Source organism: Notolepis coatsorum, assembly GCF_963971535.1.
Source record: "Notolepis coatsorum genome assembly, chromosome: 13".
In the NCBI taxonomy this organism is placed as follows: Eukaryota; Metazoa; Chordata; class Actinopteri; order Aulopiformes; family Paralepididae; genus Notolepis; species Notolepis coatsorum.
In genome coordinates, this window is record NC_140177.1 from 86,726,966 (window position 1) to 86,747,999 (window position 21,034).

The 21,034-nt window shown below is 50.0% G+C and overlaps 1 protein-coding gene across 1 annotated transcript in view; it reads left to right on the plus strand.

The window, feature by feature from the left end:
- Nucleotides 1-21,034, plus strand: part of astn1 (astrotactin 1) — a gene marked incomplete at both ends in the record, with an annotated part of 1,409,859 nt that overhangs the window by 715,940 nt on the left and 672,885 nt on the right. The window contains 3 exons of the mRNA XM_084327731.1: nt 3,499-3,676; nt 4,123-4,320; nt 18,280-18,562. Of these exons, the coding sequence (XP_084183857.1) occupies nt 3,499-3,676; nt 4,123-4,320; nt 18,280-18,562 (659 nt within the window). The remainder of the gene's footprint in view (nt 1-3,498; nt 3,677-4,122; nt 4,321-18,279; nt 18,563-21,034) is intronic.

Genomic DNA, 21,034 nt, shown 5'->3' on the forward strand with positions numbered 1-21,034 from the left:
AATGGGGATATGTAGACACAAGAGGGAGACAAAAAAACAACAACAAACAAAACATGCCTATATATACAACAGATCATATACATAACTCCCATATACATAAGGACACCGTCCATAACATTATGCTTTTGAATATCCCCTAGAGGGGGCATACTGTACAAAGATTAAGACTTATAATTAGTGCTGTCAGGCGATTAAAAAAATGTATCTAATTAATTACAGGATTTGTAATTAATTAATCTAATTAATCGCATTTTAATCGCATTACCATTTTATGCCTCATATTCTATATTCTATAATCATATTTCAAATTGCATGTGTCCGGATGGCAGAATTCAGTACTGTATCTACAAAACCTTCCGTTTAATCATCTTCCATCTATTAATTTGCTTAGATTTTTCAGGTCTGGTCAATTTGAGCATGGTGTTATTCACAGTCAAAGATAAAAAAAAATGTATTGATATTCTCATTTGGTTCATTACAATTTACTCAAAATAAAATGTTCATTCAATCAATCACCGTGCAGATTGATTGATTGAATGAAAATGTTATTAACAGATTGCAGAATGGGTACAATACAGTACGGCTCAATACACACAATTGTTAAGGGAATGCAGACCAGAGTAAGACTTTCGTCTTGTTTACATCAGGGTCCCCCATTTTCAATTCATAATGAATTGTAAGTAAGGGTGCAACTTGCACCGTGCAATCCATTCTTTGTGGATCTAGCCCACAGTATTTCTGACACTGGGAAATTGGGAATATACATTCCCTGAGATTCATAGATGTCCCTAGAATCAGATACCAAGAACATGCAAATGGGCCATATTAAAAAAAAATCTGTAAATGTGTATTCTACATGCTTATGGAATGAATGATACAAAAAAAATATTATTATTAAAAAAAAAAAAAAAAAAATTGTAATACATTTTGAGTTAATTTTCATAACGCGATTATTTGCTGTGTAATTAATTAATCTAATTAACGTGATAAACTGACAGCCCTACTTATAATACATCATCTTGCCTGCCTGTGTCCTACATCGCATCAGAGCCAGATTCCCTTAACCCACTGAAAGGTCAATACAAAGGGAACTGAATGTCATTAAAAATCAAATGGTATTTTCCTACCAGGAGAGTTCATACTGGGGTACGAACACCACTAGGGGCAGATTGGCAGACTACCTTCATGCTAGCTTAAAGACATGCCTGGTACCTACCATACCTTCCTACCACTACCTTCATGCTAGCTTAAAGACATGCCTGGTACCTACCATACCTCCCTACCACTACCTTCATGCTAGCTTAAAGACATACCTGGTACCTACCATACCTCCCTACCACTACCTTCATGCTAGCTTAAAGACATGCCTGGTACCTACCATACCTCCCTACCACTACCTTCATGCTAGCTTAAAGACATACCTGGTACCTACCATACCTCCCTACCACTACCTTCATGCTAGCTTAAAGACATGCCTGGTACCTACCATACCTCCCTACCACTACCTTCATGCTAGCTTAAAGACATACCTGGTACCTACCATACCTCCCTACCACTACCTTCATGCTAGCTTAAAGACATACCTGGTACCTACCATACCTTCCTACCACTACCTTCATGCTAGCTTAAAGACATGCCTGGTACCTACCATACCTTCCTACCACTACCTTCATGCTAGCTTAAAGACATATACCGGGTACCTACCATACCTTCCTACCACTACCTTCATGCTAGCTTAAAGATTGAGCCTGCTAGAGCCCGCTGAAGTTGGCTAATCAACTGGACCAGCCAGTAGGTCCATCGGGTTTAAGGAGTTAACCTAATTAGATTATAATGTATTGTCATCGTACAGCACAAGTACAGTACAATGAAAATAAGCTGGCATCTAACCAGAGTACAAGGTAACAGTAAAGTGCATAACAATATACAGGACAGTGTGTAATATACAGTAATATACAGTGTAAGTAATATACAATCAAGTGATTAACATGAACCTAACCTGAAAATGGTGCTTCATGACATCTGGAAATAGCTCTCACAAGTGGCGACCACTTTCCAGGTTCTATGAGGCCTTTGGATTCCACAATATGGTAAAAACAGAACGCACACAAACACACACACTCACACTCACACACACACACACACACACACACACACACACACACACACACACACACACACACACACACACACACACACACACACACACACACACACACACACACACACACACACACACACACACACACACACACACACACACACACACACACACACACACACACACACACACACACACACATTGATTGATTGATTGAAAAGTTTATTAACAGATTGCAGAATGGGTACAGTACAGTACAGCTCAATACATACAATTGTTAAGGGGATGCAGACCAGAGAAAGACTTTCGTCTTGTTTACATCAGGGTCCCCCATTTTCAATTCATCACACTGATAGAGGTCCCTCTAGGTGTCTCATGCTCACTGGCCCTGAAATGCTTCTCGTGTTTTTATTAGAGAATGTAAGATGATCCCTACCCCCGCTGGCAGGAAGCTCCCTTACAGGCTGCAGACCTTCCTACTTGTTGACTGATTAGGATTAGTATCTCCACCAGGCGGGGATTATAGGATCAGATGCGTCTGTCAGTATGTGAGTGTGTGTTTGTGAAGCATATCTCGCCAACTAAAATGCCAAGGTGGATGAAATGTTGCACATAGGAATACTTTTCAAAGCGCTCAACGACAAGTATTTTATTGGAATTAATTTCCATCGTTGTCAATTCAAATAGATATTCAGTATAAAGTTACACCTTTTGAACACAAGAGGGTGGTACTACACAGACTCACTGCATATTACTGTTCCCTGAGCCACATGGAGTCAGCTCCCTTGCCCCTCGTTACAACATAGAAATGCCACAGTGAACCTAATGCTGTTGCTATCCCTATGCATTAGGGATGATCATGAATATGAATTTTTACTCTGAATATGCTCATTATTATTATCCAGAGAACATATTTTTATGTTATGAGCTCGATTTGCGCTACTTATAGGACTGCCGTCAAAAACGACCCATAGGACTGTCTTATCTCTTTGTTTATAACAGAAATATTAATTATCATTTTTGCATCAAAAGAGAAAAAAGAGAAGAGTTTTCTCTCCTATCTCAGCTACTCCGCGATGAGCGAGGTCTCCCCTGCATTTCCAAAAGCCTAGAGCAGGGGTTCCCAAAGTGGGGGTCGCGACTGCATTTTTTTATGCAGTCAGGCCACTGAACTTAGAAGCAGGCCAGGCCGCGTGTAGTCTTTTACCAACAAACTTGCATTTTTCCGCGATCTTATTGGCCACTGATGTTTCTGGTCATGTGTGCTCTCTGCGGCTCTCTGACACCGTTATTTGGGGGTCGCGGCCTGAAAAGTTTGGGAACCCCTGGCCTAGAAAAAGCGTGTCTTAACTCATCATCATATGTTATGCATGTCAAATTGATTATATTAATCACAGCATGCAGTACACTTGGGCAGAGGGATACTTGGTGAAGCTCCCCAAAAAAGGCAACCTGAAGGACTGTAACAACTACAGGGGCATCATGCTCACATCTGTGCCAGGGAAGATTTTGAGCAGGATCATCCTGGAAAGACGGTCCAAAGAAGTGGACAAAGAATTCCGAGAAGAACAAGCGGTATTTCTGACAGGACAGATCCTGTACAGATCACATTGCCACCCTCCGCATTATGATAGAACAGACCCTGGAATGGAATACATCGCTCCACCTCACATTCATCGACTTCCACAAAGCATTCGACAGTCTAGACAGAGACACTATATGGAAACTCATGGCACATTACGGTATCCCAACAAAGTTCATAACCATCATCCAACAGCTGTACCTACAATTATCCTGCCGAGTAATACACAACGGCCAGCTCACAGACAGCAGTAGAGACAGGAGTCAGACAGGGCTGCCTACTGTCCCCTTTCCTCTTTCTTCTGGCAGTCGACTGGATCATGAAAAAAAACACAGCCGAACAAAATCTGGGCATTCAGTGGACAATGTGGTCTCAATTAGAGGATTTGGACTTTGCAGACGACATAGTCCTCCTCTCACACACACAAACACAAATGCAGACCAAACTCACAAACCTTGCCACAATTGCAGCTACCACAGGACTACACATCAATAAAGCAAAAACAAAGGAGATGAAGATGAACCACAATTTAGAAGAGGCCGTACAACTGGACGGAGAGGCACTGGACGAGGTGGACACCGTCACATACCTGGGAAGCATTGTGGGGAAGGACGGAGGCAGCGACAAAGTCATCAAAGTAAGAATAGGGAAGGCAAGAACAGCATTTTTAATACTAAAGCAAACATGGAATTCAAACCACATCTCCACAAATACCAAACTCTGCATCTTCAACACCAATGTCAAATCAGTTATATAGCATTACTGGCAATCGTGTCTCGCTCTGCCAATGAGATAACCTCTTATCTCCTTGCACATAATGTGCTCACGAAACAAACAAATGCACTCACATGCACGTGACCAAGCCACGCCCCTGCATCTCCCTATATGACGCCGGAAATGGTCACGATCCACCTTCCTCTTTTCATTTCCAACACGGAAGTAGCAGTGCACTCCGTGAACTAGTTGTTATGAAAACATAGGGAGAAATTACACAATGTTGGGTATTCAACAGAAGTTCACCAGCCCCCGGAACCTTCTCGGCACATCCTAACAGCACAACGGGCCTGTCCTGGGTTTCCTCGTCTTGTGACAGCGGACTGAGGGACGTCGCGCGATGGTTAGCTGTCGAGCTAAGGCGTGCACAGGTAGGGCCTGTGCTATCAGGCATTGATACTAGCATGGGTAATACTGCTTGTTGTCTCGTGAGACGACCGAGTGATGTATTGGTGCGGGGGCGGGATATTTGGGAAAACATGACTCTCTTTTGGATGTTTTCCGAGTATCCTAGCGCGCAGCTAATGCTAATGCTACAATGTTGGGGAGCCGTTCCCCTTGTTCCCCGCCGAGGGCTGTCTTTACTAAAAGGTCTTCCCTCCTCTTAACCATTCATGCTGACGGTCAATCGGTGTCTAATGTTGGGGGATTAACGGGGGCGTGTTTACCATTTACATGGGTGGATGGGCTGAGGCTCAGGGCAGGTGTGCTTTTTGTGAATCTATGAATTGAAAATGGGGGTCCCTGGTGTGGACAGGACTAATGTTTTATCTGGTCTGCATCCCCTTAACAATTGTGTGTATTGGACTAGCCCATTCTGCAATATGTTAATAGTGTTTTCGTTCATTCATTAATTTATCCCTTCATGGGTGCACACCGCAGTGGAGGTTGTTGCATGCCTACTAGTGAGGCAGTGCTTCACTAGTAGTAGACTTTGGTCTGCAGCCGTTCCGTGCTTAGTGAAGCAGGTGGCATCAGTCCTTTGCCCTGACATGGTGGAACGGTGTCCTGCCCGGCCGACGCCATGAGGCGAGTCGGCCCGGCAGGTGGCTGGTGGGGTGATGAAGCCTATACCGTTGCGGTATGGAATTAGCAGTGACTGGCAACATTGTTCAATTTGCTGTTTTTTTCTGTCATAAATGGTGTCGGGTGGTGGGGCCTTAGGGCCAGCCGACATCAAAACATCGCGCAAGGTTTTGAGGTTATTCAGCTTTTGACCTAGCCGCAAGGTATAACCTCAGGGAGGGCTAGGATGCTGGTTGGAACAGTCTCCCCTTGAGGAGGAGAGAAGGCTTCCTCTCCTCAGGGACTTTTTGGTCTGTCCGCAGGAGCACAGGCGGTATTTGACCTAGGCCCCACACCGCCCCACACCGTGCAGCCAGAGGTGAGGGCACGGCCTCGCCAGTGGCTGCGGCGAGGCCCCCGACCAGCGGCCATGTTTCCCCCGCCTGAGGTACCCTGGGCACAAAGACAACAGGTGATCACAAGGCCGACAGCCTCGGCGGCCGAGGGATCAGCTACATTAGATGAGCATGCCCTAAAAAAACGTCGCCGACTAGCTGTGTCTAGCACGCTCTCTGGTCACTCCCCCCCCCAACGCCAGCAGGATACAGGCTCTGATTTGTTCCGTTTGGCTGTGGGCCGCATGCTTTCAGTGAAGTGCAAGCGGCCCCACGTTTCGCTTCTCATGGGGACAGGGGCTGACACCCAGTTGCTAGCTAGGCCTGGGTCTGCCTGTGAGAATGCTGTGCTGTCAAGCGGCTCCCACGCCACACGTTCTGCGTCTGTGTTTGGTGAGCCTGGTGTTGTGTCTGTCGACCGAAAAGGTTGTCAGCGGGGGAACTCGAGGCCCAGGAGGTCACAGCATGAGTTCCCCCAGCCCCGCCCTTGCCAGGCCAGGTATCACGTTAGTGCCTCCCCCGACCGGAAGACCGGCGGTGGTCAGTCACGCGTGGTTTGGGTGGTAGTAATATCACTACAGGGCTACGGTGTGTAGGAACCCACCCTATCAGGCAGTGTGGGGACCACACACATTGCATGTCCAGCTGCAGAGCAGGCTATCCTCAGCAGTCCATGCCGGGAAGATGTTCAGTGGGGGAGCTTATGTCACCAAGTGTGATGGCCGCTCTCCCCGTATCAGACCCGCCCTTTCTGTCGGGGTCCCCCCTTGGGTGCGATTGCCTCATTGGTAGTGTCAGGGTGCGATATCCCGGCTCCGCGAGACGCCCTGCTCGTGCGGTTGGCGAGTCCAGGGTTGGCAACGCACAGCGGGTGGGACCGGGCCTCCTATCTACTGTTCCTGGCGGACCAGCACCATATCATCACGTATGGCTATAGCAGTGCCATATGTCAAGGTGGATGGAGAGAACGCTGAGGCGGGGGCTTGTGTTGCAGTTTGCACAACCCCACCCTCCGTTTTTGGGTTTGGTACAGACCCTTTTTGTCAGGGTCCACAGCAGTGACGGCTCTGGCCGACGAGATCCAATCTCTGTTGGCGAAGCAGGCTGTCGTCGCGGTCCCATGAGAGGACGCGGTGAGCGGCGTTTCCTCCTGGTATTCTCTGGTGCCCGAGAAATGGGGGGGTGTCAGACCCATACTGGACCTGTCCCATGGAAGGTTCAGAATGTTGACCGTCACCCACCTGTTAAGTGCTGTCAGGTGGGGGACTGGTTCACCTCCATAGACCTGTAGGATGCGTATTCGCATCCCGATCTTCCATCCTAGGACATACCTACACTTCCTTTGCAGGGCTTAGCGTACGGGTATCAGAGGCTGCCGCTTGGCTACTCTCTGGCTCCCCGCATCTTCACCGAGTGCGTGGAGACCGCGCTGGGGCCTCTGCGTCGTCGGGGGATACGAATTGTATTCTACCCTGGACGATGTTCTGGTCCTCGGCCGGTCAGGGAAGATTGCCAGGTCTCATACCAGGCAGGTGGTGGAATTTCTCACCAGCCTGGGTTTTGCTGTAGACTGGAAGTAGAGTACTCCTTATTTCTAAGCACAAGGTCTATATGGGCATCCCTCTCAGAGCGGCGGCGAGTGGGTGTTCTCGGCGCGCGCGGGAGGTTCCGTCCTAGGACGGTTACGGCACTGTCCGTGATGCGCCTGCTCGGTATGATGGCATCTGCTCACTCTGTGGTCCCTCTTGGCCTCCTCTTCATGAGGAGGATACAGAGGTGGTTTTTTCCAGTATGGAAAAAGACCCGGTGAGAGACAAGTGGAAGCGGCTGAAGGTTCCCATGTCAGTACTGGGGGACCTCGTCCTCTGGGGAGGGCCTGGTGCAGACCATGCTTCCCGGTCTGCGCTACATTCAATGTGTTGGAATTGAAGGCAGTCCTTCTGATCCTCAAACGGCTCGGCCACCTTGTGGTGGGCAAGCATGTTTTGATCAGGACGGACAACACGACGTCAGCGTCGTATATTGACAGACAGGGAGGAGTGCGTTCCCCCCATCTGCACCGGGCGGCGGTCGGGCTCTGGCTATGGGCGTTTCTCCATCTGCGCAGCCTGAGGGCTCTCCACATCCCCGGCAGGGATGATGTGGGTGCAGATGTGATGTCGCAGGGCGGTCCTCACCCTGACGAGTGGGGACTACGTCCAGACATAGTCGGACAGGTCTGGGACCGATTCCGTGGCCGCCCGGGATTCTGTACGCATTCCCCCCCATACACCTGATAGCTCAGCTGTTGGGGCGGGTACGTCGGGAGCGCGGGACTTGATCCTGGTCGTGCCGGGCCGGGGCTCAGCTGTTTGGTCCCTGGCCCTGATTCAGCTCTTGGTGGCCCCGCCGTGGCCTGTTCCGTGGTCACCGCCGGCCCTCTCTCAGGCACGCAGAACTCTGTTCTGCCTATTGTTCTGGGGCAGCCTCTAGGCTTGGCTGCTGAAAGTGTGAATCTGGTGGGGATGCGTCTTGACTCTTCTGTGGTTAATGCTATCCGGAAAGCGCGCACTCCGTCCACTACCGCGGCATACGCTGGGAAGTGGCGTATGGTCGAGTGTGGGGGCAGAACATTGTTCAGCCACCCTCTCGTGAAACGTTTCCTGCTTGGCGCTCGGTGTCACAAGCCTGTGGAACATTCTCTGTTCTCTGGGCCGGTTGTCGGAGGCCCCGTTTGAGCCTCTTGAGCAGGCGCCATTAGATCAGCTGTCTTTAATACCGTGTTATTTTTGGCCATCACCTCCGCTAAGCGCATGGGTGAGCTGTGTGCTCTCTCAGTGCGGCCTGAGTGCCTGTCTATTCGGCCGATAGCGGTGCGACTCTGAGGCCTAATCCAGTCTTCGTGCCAAAGAATATCCGGAGCTCTTTTCGCTCCAGGGATATTGTGATTCAGGCGTTCGTCCGCCTCCTCATGCTAGTGATTTGGAGAAGAGCCTTCAGCTGTCGTGTCCTGTCCGTGCACTGGGGGTTACCTCAGTCGGACTCGGGATCTCAGGGCTTCCGATCAACTGTTGTTTGTTACAGGTGGCCCTCGCGCGGGTGAGGCGCTGTCCAAGCAGCGCCTGTCACATTGGTTGTGCGAGGGCATTGCCCTTTGCTACACGTTGGCTGGACAGGTCCCCCCCGGGGGCGTCAGGGCGCACTCCACTCGTGGAGTGGCGGCCTCTGCCGCCCTGTTAGGGGGGACCTCGGTGGAGGACATCTGTGCTGTGGCATCCTGGTCCTCCCCGGGTCCCTTCGTTAAGTTTTACCTCGTGGACATGACTGGGGGTTCTGTCTCCCAGGCGGTTCTGAGGTCTGGGACCTATCCTGCGTCCCACCAATTGGTGGGCTATCAGGGGTGTGTGGGTGTGGGCCACGGGGTGCTGTGTCACACGTGGTCCCGCCCGTGCTGTGCATTTTCAGGGGTGCCTGGTTCCCCCTTTTTCACACTTTGGTGGAGTTGACTGCCTCCCCCCCTTCGTTAGGACGGCCGGGTGGACGGGACTCCCCTCCTCCCTGGCTGGGGCTTACGGGCCCTCAGGGGGTACACTTGTCGGGCCAGGCGTCCGCACTGCCCCATATCTCATTGGCAGAGCGAGACGCGATTGCCAGTAATGCTATATAACGAAAGGTTATTTTATAACCTAGTTATATGAATACTGGCTGAGCGTCTCTCTCTTAGCTCCCTGAGGTCCCTTGGATGGTTTTTCCATGTATGGAAATCGTTCTGAGGAAGGTGGAGCGTGACCATTTCCGGCGTCATATAGGGAGACGCAGGGGCGTGGCTTGGTCACGTGCATGTGAGTGCATTTGTTTGTTTCGTGAGCACATTATGTGCAAGGAGATAAGAGGTTATCTCATTGGCAGAGTGAGACGCTCAGCCAGTATTCATATAACTTGGTTATAAAATAACCTTTCATTATATTATACGGAGCAGAAACATGGATAACCACAAAAGCAACCTCAAACAAACTGCAAACCTTCATAAAGAGATGCTTACGACACATCCTGGGAATCTACTGGCCAAACACCATCACAAACGAACAGCTCTGGCAAACCACTCAACAAGAACCACTTGAAACCCTAATCAAATGCAGGGAATGGGGCTGGATTGGACACACCCTAAGAAAACCATCCCAGTGTTTCCCCTGAAAATAAAATTCATCAATCTGGTGCACTTTGAGAGCAAAATAAAGAAGCTATATCTATGATGAACTTTGTGCTAGAAAAAATCGACTAGACTGCAGTGCTTTCTCCGTGCAGCCTTTTCCTCAGGTCAGTCTTTTACATTAAGCACCCCCCACAGCCCAAATGAAATGATACAAATTTTTTTTTTTATTTCTAATAAAAAAAAATGTATAGTCTCTAGGTTATAGCAGCGGCGGTCCTAATTCAGCAGCGGCGCAACACTGCATCCTCCAACACAACCAGGCAGGCCTTAACCTGGAACCCACAGGGGAAGAGAAAGCCAGGAAGACCCAGAAACAGCTGGAGAAGGTCTGTCGAGGCGGATCTCAAGGAAGAAAGAACATCATGGAAGGAAGCAGAGAAAATCGCCCAACACCGAACCAGCTGGAGAGAGTTCATGAATGACCTATGCTCCCCAAAGAGCAAAAGGGTTTAAGCAAGCAGTACAGTACAGTTGCACCTTTGGAAACCTATTTCAGAACCACAACCCGAGACATGCTGTATGCACACTCCCAGCCTCTCCTCGCCCGCCTCTCGTTACAGCATTGACAACACCTTCACTGATGCACCATTTCCAGGAATATGATATCATGATAGATATAATTTATAGTTCAAAGGTTTTCATGACTTGTCATGAGTTGTCATGGTATGACAAATACAAATGCAGTTACTGGATGCATGCATTTGCGGAAAATGAATAAAACTGTGCATTGCAATGTTATTTTTTCCAGACACACACCATTCCAAAAGTTATAAAAAATATTCTACTCCAAATCAAATAGAAATACAGTAGATGCCAGTGCATATCACGCCAGAGAGGACCATCCAACCTTGTTGTACAGGACACAATGGTGAGTACTATAGCTATTACCGGTGATACAATTATGTATATTTTAGGCCTGACCCCTATTAGTCGAATAGTCGACTAATCGATCGAAAGGAGCCGTAGTCGACTGCCAACCTCTTAGTCAAATGCAAAAAATAAATAAATAAATAATTATAACGCTAATGGCACGCATACCAGAGGCTAACTGCCTAAGAAAACAGGCACAGAGGCACTGAAAGAGGATGTCACCCATCTAATGAACACACTAGACTAGACAAATACCAAGATGTATCCATCAGTGGACCAATTGCATGCTTTTGCAGAGGACAAGAAGCCTTCCGTCGACCCCTTCAGACATTAAGCACCCCGCAGCCCAAATGGAATGATTTTTTACTAATAGTCGACTATCGGCTCATTTCGGCCAATCATGGTCGACTATCCAAATCCTTAGTCGGGGACAGCCCTAATATATGTATATCGGTAAAAAAGCCAATATCGAGCATCCCTATTTATTATATATATATATTGGCTTTTTTACCGATACCGATATACCGATATTGTCCAACTCTTAATTTCCGATACCGATATCAACCGATACCGATATATGCAGGGTTTCCCCCCCCCCAAAAAACGGAATAATTTCAGGTAATTAACATTACATATCTCTTGTTGTAGTCAAGTTAGACCGCGCTCACAAGTTCTCACACTGGGTGCTGTAATCCCATAAAGTTCAGTATATCAAAGCAGGGTAGCCGGACCAGCACTCACAGGTTCAATGTTTTTTATTGGCAGCCTGAATCAAAAGCAGACATGTTTCGGACAATGTCCTTCATCAGTGGTATGGGCTAGCACTGGAAATGCATTCAAGGTGATGGTTAAATACACCTGGCAGGTAAATGACACGGCAGGAAATGACATCACAACGCAGGTGTGCCTATGCAATATGACTAAATGAATGACCTAACAAATAGAGTCCAATCATAATTTATACATATGTATAGATATATCTATATCTATCATCAATAAATATTTATAAACAATACAATACAAAACGAAACAAAACAAAATTACCAGAAACTTGATAACATATAGCATGCCCTTTAATTTATAGGGCTAATTGAGCCACTTTACTTAATTGAATTAATTTATTTCAAATTATCCATAGGGCATCTTTGTGAATCATGCCTCTAGTTTGGCAACAAACAACATCTTTAATCAGACCAGAAATAACAATGTGGGAGTAAGGAGGTTAAAGGAAACAGGTTAAGACGTTTTCTTCATTCATTCCTTTAGGTTCGATACAATTGAACAGGTGGATATAATAACATTCACGTTGCAGCAGCAGCTTGTGTCTGTCTCCACCTCGCGCTGGCCTGAGTACTAACTCTAGTCCCATATATTTGAGGTCGTTGACGGTATGCTTACACTTAGAGAAATGTCGAGCTACCGATGACTTGACATCTAAATTCCTCACAGCACATTTGTGTTCACTTATTCTTGATTTAAAGGCTCTCGTTGTTTTGCCCACATAGGAAAAATTACAAGGACATTTTAGCAAATACACCAGATTGGACGAATTACACGCAATCCGTCCTTTGACTGGGATATTTTTCCCCGTTTTTGGATGTGCGAAAAATTTATCTTTAATCATACCCTGGCACTGAACACAGGATTGGCAGGGAAAATGTCCATCTGGGATGTTGGACATAAAATGAGAAGGTTTGGTTGTTGTGGAATTAACACAACATTATGCATACTTTTGACAATAAATAATATCAGAATTTGTTCTTACTTGCTTGCCTGGGTAAATAAAGGTTATAGAAAGGTAAAAAATAAAAAAATATATATATATTTTTTAAACCGATACCGATATTTTCCGATATCACATTTTAATGCCAATATCGGCCGATAATATCGGTAGGCCGATAATATCGGACATCCCTAATAATAAACCTAATAAATATAACTGGGCGGAGCGAGTGTGGATTTCCACACAGTCTATCACATTATCTATGTGATTTTTCATACCTACAGTATAGGAAGAAAAGACTAGAGGTTGACTGATTTCTTTCTCTGGTTTTTAAATGTTGATACCGCTAATGACACAGATATTTAGAGAGCAGGGCGGCTGATGGCTGATATTAAGATTTTTTTTATTTCAATATTTTTGCATCTGATTAAACAGGATTACACAAAGCACCAAAGTAGCCTATAGGTTGACCACCAAAACTTATTTTGCTACCGTACTCATTTTGCTACCATTAGCAATTTAGCTATCGTTTATTAGCTTGCATGCTTAGTTGGTTGATGACAGCTAGGTTTGCACTTGCTGGTACAGTTGCTAACTAAGAATTGTGTTCTATCACTAAAATGATACATACAGTAAACATTGTATTTGATATCAAGAGTGGCCAAATAAATACTTAGATCTTTGAAAGCTAGGAATTATGTCTTACTGGCTGCCTCTAGATACCAGTAGCAGAACTGACACAAGGGGGGTGCTAACATTTTAATAGGTTATGTGGGCTATGTGGGCTATATTGACAATGTGGGCTATGAACTATGTGTGATACTTGGGCTACGTGAGATATGTGGGTGCGGTTATTGGCTGATGCCGATTATCTCAGAATACCAGATCAGATTAATTGTTAAGGATTAGTGTTGGCGGAGGACCCAAATGCAAAACAGGATGAGGAGAAGAGGCAATAGACCATATCGAGACATGGAGCCAGGGGTGAAATGTCAAAAGTATAATGCTTTACTGAGCAAAAACCAGGATAGCACAGCAATAGCTGGCAGAGGGCAACATACAAAAACAAAGAATAAATGAGAGCAAGTCACCAAAGCACAAACATAATCACTGCAAGGCAGGCAAGGAAAACATGAACAAACAGACTACAAATAAAACCCTAACAAACAAGACAAACTTTACATGAAAACAAACAATGGTGGAACAAACAAAATAACACTAGGAAACTTACTAGGAACACAGGAGAACAGAACATGAACAAGGAATGAGGAATAGCAAACAGCGAGGACACCAAAACACAAGCAAACACTAGTAGGGAACTCCAACAGAATTTGGCCACAGGGTGGCAGTAGATTGACATGACTGTTCACCAAGTTCAAGAGTGGAGGAGGTCCATGGGAGAGCATGTGCAAAGGCGGGGGCCTCTGAGGAGTACAGACAGGGGGGAAGGGTCCTGGGACAGGTGGACCCTTACAGTACTCCCCCCTCCAAGGACGGCTTCCAGACGGCAAAAAAGACCGTCTGGGAAAGGGCAAGACCCAGGGGTTGCGACCCAGGGAAGGCGAACACTGGGAGAGTCCGGGGGAAAAGGTCAGGATGGATAGGGCTGGGAAGAGGGGCACTGGGGCAGGGGGGCGGCGACAGAAACCCAGGAGGGGTATAGGAGAAGGGAGAACGGGGAACGGGATCAGGAGGACTGGAGATGGGGACAGAGGCCCGGAGAGGAGGGCTGGAAACGGGGACAGAGGCCCGGAGAGGGGGGCTAGAGATGGGACCAGAGGCTCAGTGAGGGGGGCTCGAAACGGGGACAGAGGCACGGAGATGGGGTTGAGGGGAACTGGAAACGGGGACAGAGTGCCGACGAGGGGGCCGAGGCGAACTGGAAGCAGGGACAGAGGGCCGACGAGGGGGTCGAGGGGGACTGGAAGCAGGGACAGAGGGCCGATGAGGGGGACAGGAGCAAAGGGGCGAGGGTGACAGACCCGGAGCAGGACCCCGGACGGAGGACCCTCCAGGCGCAGGACTCGGGACCGGACCAGAAGAGCCGGAGCAGAGGTGCGAAGGTGACGACCTCGGAGCAGGACCCCGGACGGGGACCACTCCAGGTGCAGACCTCGGGACCGGGCGCAGAACCCCGGACGGGGGTTTCTGCAGACAAAGACCACGGCATAGACCATGGCGTAGACCACGGCGAAGACCACGGCGAAGACCACGGCGAAGGCCAGGGCGCAGGCCACGGTGTAGGGCTGGACCAGACGAGGAGCCGGGACCAGATGAGGAGCCGGGACCAGACGAGGAGCCGGGACCAGACGAGGAGCCGGGACCAGTCGAGGAGCCGGGACCAGTCAAGGAGCCGGGGCCAGACGAGGAGCCGGGACCAGACGAGGAGCCGGGACCAGATGAGAAGGCAGGGCCGGGTGTAGAAGCCGGACCAGGTGTAGCGGCCGGGCCAGGCGTGGGAGCCAGACCGGGCGTGGAGGCCAGGCCGGGCGTAGAAGCCGGACCGGTCGTAGCGGCTGGGTCAGGCGTGGGAGCCGGACCGGGCGTGGAAGCCGGACCGGGCGTAGCAGCTGGGGCTACACTAGCAGGGGCTAGGCTGGCAGTAGAGGCAGGGGTAGCTGTGGAGGCCTGGCTAGCTACTGGGGCTAAGCTAGTCCTCCGAGCCATGCTAGCTCTCTGAGATCTGATAGCTGCAGGAGCACTGCTAACAGACGAGTGTTAAGTGTTAGTAGTCGGAGTAACACGGACATAACCTATCCTGAAAACTGCAGGGGCTAAGCTTTCAGACGGGGCTGTACTAGCTGTTGAGGCCTGGTTAGCTACAGGGGCTAAGCTAGCAGACAGGGCTGGACTAGCTGTGGAAGCCTGGTTTGCTGCAAAAGTATAATGCTTTACTGAGCAAAAACCAGGATAGCACAGCAATAGCTGGCAGAGGGCAACATACAAAAACAAAGAATAAATCTCATAAATGAGAGCAAGTCACCAAAGCACAAACATAATCACTGCAAGGCAGGCAAGGAAAACATGAACAAACTGACTACAAATAAAACCCTAACAAACGAGACAAACTTTACACGAAAACAAAGAATGGTGGAACAAACAAAATAACACTAGGAAACTTACTAGGAACACAGGAGAACAGAACATGAACAAGGAATGAGGAATAGCAAATAGCGAGGACACCAAAACACAAGCAAACACTAGTAGGGAACTCCAACAGAATTTGGCCACAGGGTGGCAGTAGATTGACATGACTGTTCACCAAGTTCAAGAGTGGAGGAAGTCCATGGGAGAGCAAGTGCAAAGGTGGGGGCCTCTGAGGAGTACAGACAGGGGGGAAGGGTCCTGGGACAGGTGGACCCTTACAGTACTCCCCCCTCCAAGGACGGCTTTCAGACGGCAAAAAAGACCGTCTGGGAACGGGCAAGACCCAGGGGTTGCGACCCAGGGAAGGCGAACACTGGGAGAGTCCAGGGGAAAAGGTCAGGATGGATAGGGCTGGGAAGAGGGGCACTGGGGCAGGGGGGCGGCGACAGAAACCCAGGAGGGGTATAGGAGAAGGGAGAACGGGGAACGGGATCAGGAGGAATGGAGATGGGGACAGAGGCCCGGAGAGGAGGGCTGGAAACGGGGACAGAGGCCCGGAGAGGGGGGCTAGAGATGGGACCAGAGGCTCAGTGAGGGGGGCTCGAAACGGGGACAGAGGCACGGAGATGGGGTTGAGGGGAACTGGAAACGGGGACAGAGTGCCGACGAGGGGGCCGAGGCGAACTGGAAGCAGGGACAGAGGGCCGACGAGGGGGTCGAGGGGGACTGGAAGCAGGGACAGAGGGCCGATGAGGGGGACAGGAGCAAAGGGGCGAGGGTGACAGACCCGGAGCAGGACCCCGGACGGAGGACCCTCCAGGCGCAGGACTCGGGACCGGACCAGAAGAGCCGGAGCAGAGGTGCGAAGGTGACGACCTCGGAGCAGGACCCCGGACGGGGACCACTCCAGGTGCAGACCTCGGGACCGGGCGCAGAACCCCGGACGGGGGTTTCTGCAGACAAAGACCACGGCATAGACCATGGCGTAGACCACGGCGAAGACCACGGCGAAGACCACGGCGAAGGCCAGGGCGCAGGCCACGGTGTAGGGCTGGACCAGACGAGGAGCCGGGACCAGATGAGGAGCCGGGACCAGACGAGGAGCCGGGACCAGACGAGGAGCCGGGACCAGTCGAGGAGCCGGGACCAGTCAAGGAGCCGGGGCCAGACGAGGAGCCGGGACCAGACGAGGAGCCGGGACCAGATGAGAAGGCAGGGCCGGGTGTAGAAGCCGGACCAGGTGTAGCGGCCGGGCCAGGCGTGGGAGCCAGACCGGGCGTGGAGGCCAGGCCGGGCGTAGAAGCCGGACCGGTCGTAGCGGCTGGGTCAGGCGTGGGAGCCGGACCGGGCGTGGAAGCCGGACCGGGCATAGCAGCTGGGGCTACACTAGCAGGGGCTAGGCTGGCAGTAGAGGCAGGGTTAGCTGTGGAGGCCTGGCTAGCTACTGGGGCTAAGCTAGTCCTCCGAGCCATGCTAGCTCTCTGAGATCTGCTAGCTGCAGTAGCACTGCTAATAGACGAGTGTTAAGTGTTAGTAGTCGGAGTAACACGGACATAACCTATCCTGAAAACTGCAGGGGCTAAGCTTTCAGACGGGGCTGTACTAGCTGTTGAGGCCTGGTTAGCTACAGGGGCTAAGCTAGCAGACAGGGCTGGACTAGCTGTGGAAGCCTGGTTTGCTGCAAAAGTATAATGCTTTACTGAGCAAAAACCAGGATAGCACAGCAATAGCTGGCAGAGGGCAACATACAAAAACAAAGAATAAATCTCATAAATGAGAGCAAGTCACCAAAGCACAAACATAATCACTGCAAGGCAGGCAAGGAAAACATGAACAAACTGACTACAAATAAAACCCTAACAAACGAGACAAACTTTACACGAAAACAAAGAATGGTGGAACAAACAAAATAACACTAGGAAACTTACTAGGAACACAGGAGAACAGAACATGAACAAGGAATGAGGAATAGCAAACAGCGAGGACACCAAAACACAAGCAAACACTAGTAGGGAACTCCAACAGAATTTGGCCACAGGGTGGCAGTAGATTGACATGACTGTTCACCAAGTTCAAGAGTGGAGGAAGTCCATGGGAGAGCAAGTGCAAAGGTGGGGGCCTCTGAGGAGTACAGACAGGGGGGAAGGGTCCTGGGACAGGTGGACCCTTACAGTACTCCCCCCTCCAAGGACGGCTTTCAGACGGCAAAAAAGACCGTCTGGGAACGGGCAAGACCCAGGGGTTGCGACCCAGGGAAGGCAAACACTGGGAGAGTCCGGGGGAAAAGGTCAGGATGGATAGGGCTGGGAAGAGGGGCACTGGGGCAGGGGGGCGGCGACAGAAACCCAGGAGGGGTATAGGAGAACGGAGAATGGGGCACAGGATCAGGAGGACTGGAGATGGGGACAGAGGCCCGGAGAGGAGGGCTGGAAACGGGGACAGAGGCCCGGAGAGGGGGGCTAGAGATGGGACCAGAGGCTCAGTGAGGGGGGCTCGAAACGGGGACAGAGGCACGGACATGGGGTTGAGGGGAACTGGAAACGGGGACAGAGGGCCGACGAGGGGGCCGAGGCGAACTGGAAGCAGGGACATAGGGCCGACGAGGGGGTCGAGGGGGACTGGAAGCAGGGACAGAGGGCCGATGAAGGGGACTGGAGCAAAGGGGCGAGGGTGACAGACCCGGAGCAGGACCCCGGACGGAGGACCTTCCAGGCGCAGGACTCGGGACCGGACCAGAAGAGCCGGACGGGGGTTTCTGCAGACAAAGACCACGGCATAGACCATGGCGTAGACCACGGCGAAGACCACGGCGAAGGCCAGGGCGCAGGCCACGGTGTAGGGCTGGACCAGACGAGGAGCCGGGACCAGACGAGGAGCCGGGACCAGACGAGGAGCCGGGACCAGACGAGGAGCCGGGACCAGTCGAGGAGCCGGGACCAGTCAAGGAGCCGGGGCCAGACGAGGAGCCGGGACCAGACGAGGAGCCGGGACCAGATGAGAAGGCAGGGCCGGGTGTAGAAGCCGGACCAGGTGTAGCGGCCGGGCCAGGCGTGGGAGCCAGACCGGGCGTGGAGGCCAGGCCGGGCGTAGAAGCCGGACCGGTCGTAGCGGCTGGGTCAGGCGTGGGAGCCGGACCGGGCGTGGAACCGGACCGGGCGTAGCAGCTGGGGCTACACTAGCAGGGGCTAGGCTGGCAGTAGAGGCAGGGTTAGCTGTGGAGGCCTGGCTAGCTACTGGGGCTAAGCTAGTCCTCCGAGCCATGCTAGCTCTCTGAGATCTGCTAGCTGCAGGAGCACTGCTAACAGACAAGTGTTAAGTGTTAGTAGTCGGAGTAACACGGACATAACCTATCCTGAAAACTGCAGGGGCTAAGCTTTCAGATGGGGCTGTACTAGCTGTTGAGGCCTGGTTAGCTACAGGGGCTAAGCTAGCAGACGGGGCTGGACTAGCTGTGGAAGCCTGGTTTGCTGCAGGGGCTAAGCTAGCAGACGGGGGTGGACTAGCTGTGGAAGCCTGGTTAGCTGCAGGGGCTAAGCTAGCAGACAGGGCTGTACTAGCTGTTGAGGCCAGGTCGTACTGTTATGGTTTGTAAAGCGACCCCAATAGCACAACACAAGACAGGTATGATAGTTAGCCAAAAACTGGACTGTGAAATAAATAATTCCCTGTTTTTGGCTAACTCTCATACCTGTCTTGTGTTGTGTTATTGGGGTCGCTTTACAAACCATGACATTAATGTTTACATTATCCTTCACAAGTTGAAGAAATCACAGGTCCCAATAAACACATTAAAATACCTTTACATAATAAAAAAATGCATCTGCATCAAACTGAAAAGAACTCCCTTTCCTCCATCCAATCGTGATTATCTGGACTTTTTGGAGAAAATGAGATTTCCATTGGACCGCAGCAATATGAAAAAAGAAGAGTTATATGAAAGAGGGTGTTTTAATGATAGTCCCTCCAGAGGGTCGGAGCCTCCCCCCCTCCCCTGGAATCAATGGACTACACTCCAGTAATGAGATGTTAAGAAACCAACCTTGTGAATCTTTACCGTCCTCCCTTGACCCCTCCTCTCCCCTTCACCCCTCCCTCCTGCTACTGTTTCCTCCTTTCCTTATTATTTCCTGTCCTCCTCTCCACCCACACACCCCATCCATCCATCCAGTACACGCACACACACACACACACACACACACACACACACACACACACTCACACACAAACACAAGCATAAATACACACACATTAACACATTCCTGGCCATTGGGAGCCGTCTAATCTCACTCTATAAGGCCAGCATTTCAAAACAGACTTGCATTGTGCGTGAGGCTGTTTGTATAGCTAAATCTATACTTTATAGTATTGCTATCTGTCCATTCTCATTGTCAATTGAGACCATAAACCGTCCCTTCAAAATGGCTTAAAGAAATAATTTTTTCATCAATACGTTCTCGTTTTTTATAGCGTCTTGAATATAAGCGTTATATGGGATTTGTTCTAGTATATTTCCTGGAAGGCGAGATACAGGGTGCTAAGCTAGGGTGACCAAACGTCCTCTTTTGCCCGGACATGTCCTCTTTTCACGCCCTGTCCGGGGGGGTTTATAAATTCATGGTTTTTCAGTTTCAGTTTCAGTTTCACGGCCCTTTGCGAGCATCTGAAGGCTCGGGACTGCATTTTTCGCCGAACATATAAATTACAGAATTAAAGCACTATTCGTTGCCGTATGCCATCTGAATCGCCAAACTCTGTGCCTCGGTTCTCGAGTTACATGCCGATATGTCAGGCATGCAACTTTTTACATGGCGCGCCAGATTACTCCCGGAAAAGCATGCAGCTGCAGAGCCACAGAGCCAGCGGCGCTCTCAGGGCCGCGCGCTGACGGCCGCGCTGTGAGGGCCGCTCAGCAGCGCCACCCAACCAATGGCTGAATTGCCAATGGCTGAATTGGAGTATTGCACTGTGCGGGCACAGCTGCGAGATCCGCGAGGGGCCAGACTCACACAATATCTTGAATGAATGCGTTTATTTATTTCGAACATAAATTGAAAATAAATAATAATAAAAAACAAGTAATAAACAGATTAAAAAACAAACAAGCAGGAGTATAGAATGAAGTGTAAACATATGTATTCCTACCCCCTTGATTGATTGATTGAAAACTTTATTAACAGATTGCAGAATGGGTACAATACAGTACGGCTCAATACACACAATTGTTAAGTGGATGCAGACCAGAGAAAGACTTTCGTCTGGTTTACATCAGGGTCCCCCATTTTCAATTCATCATAACATATGACAT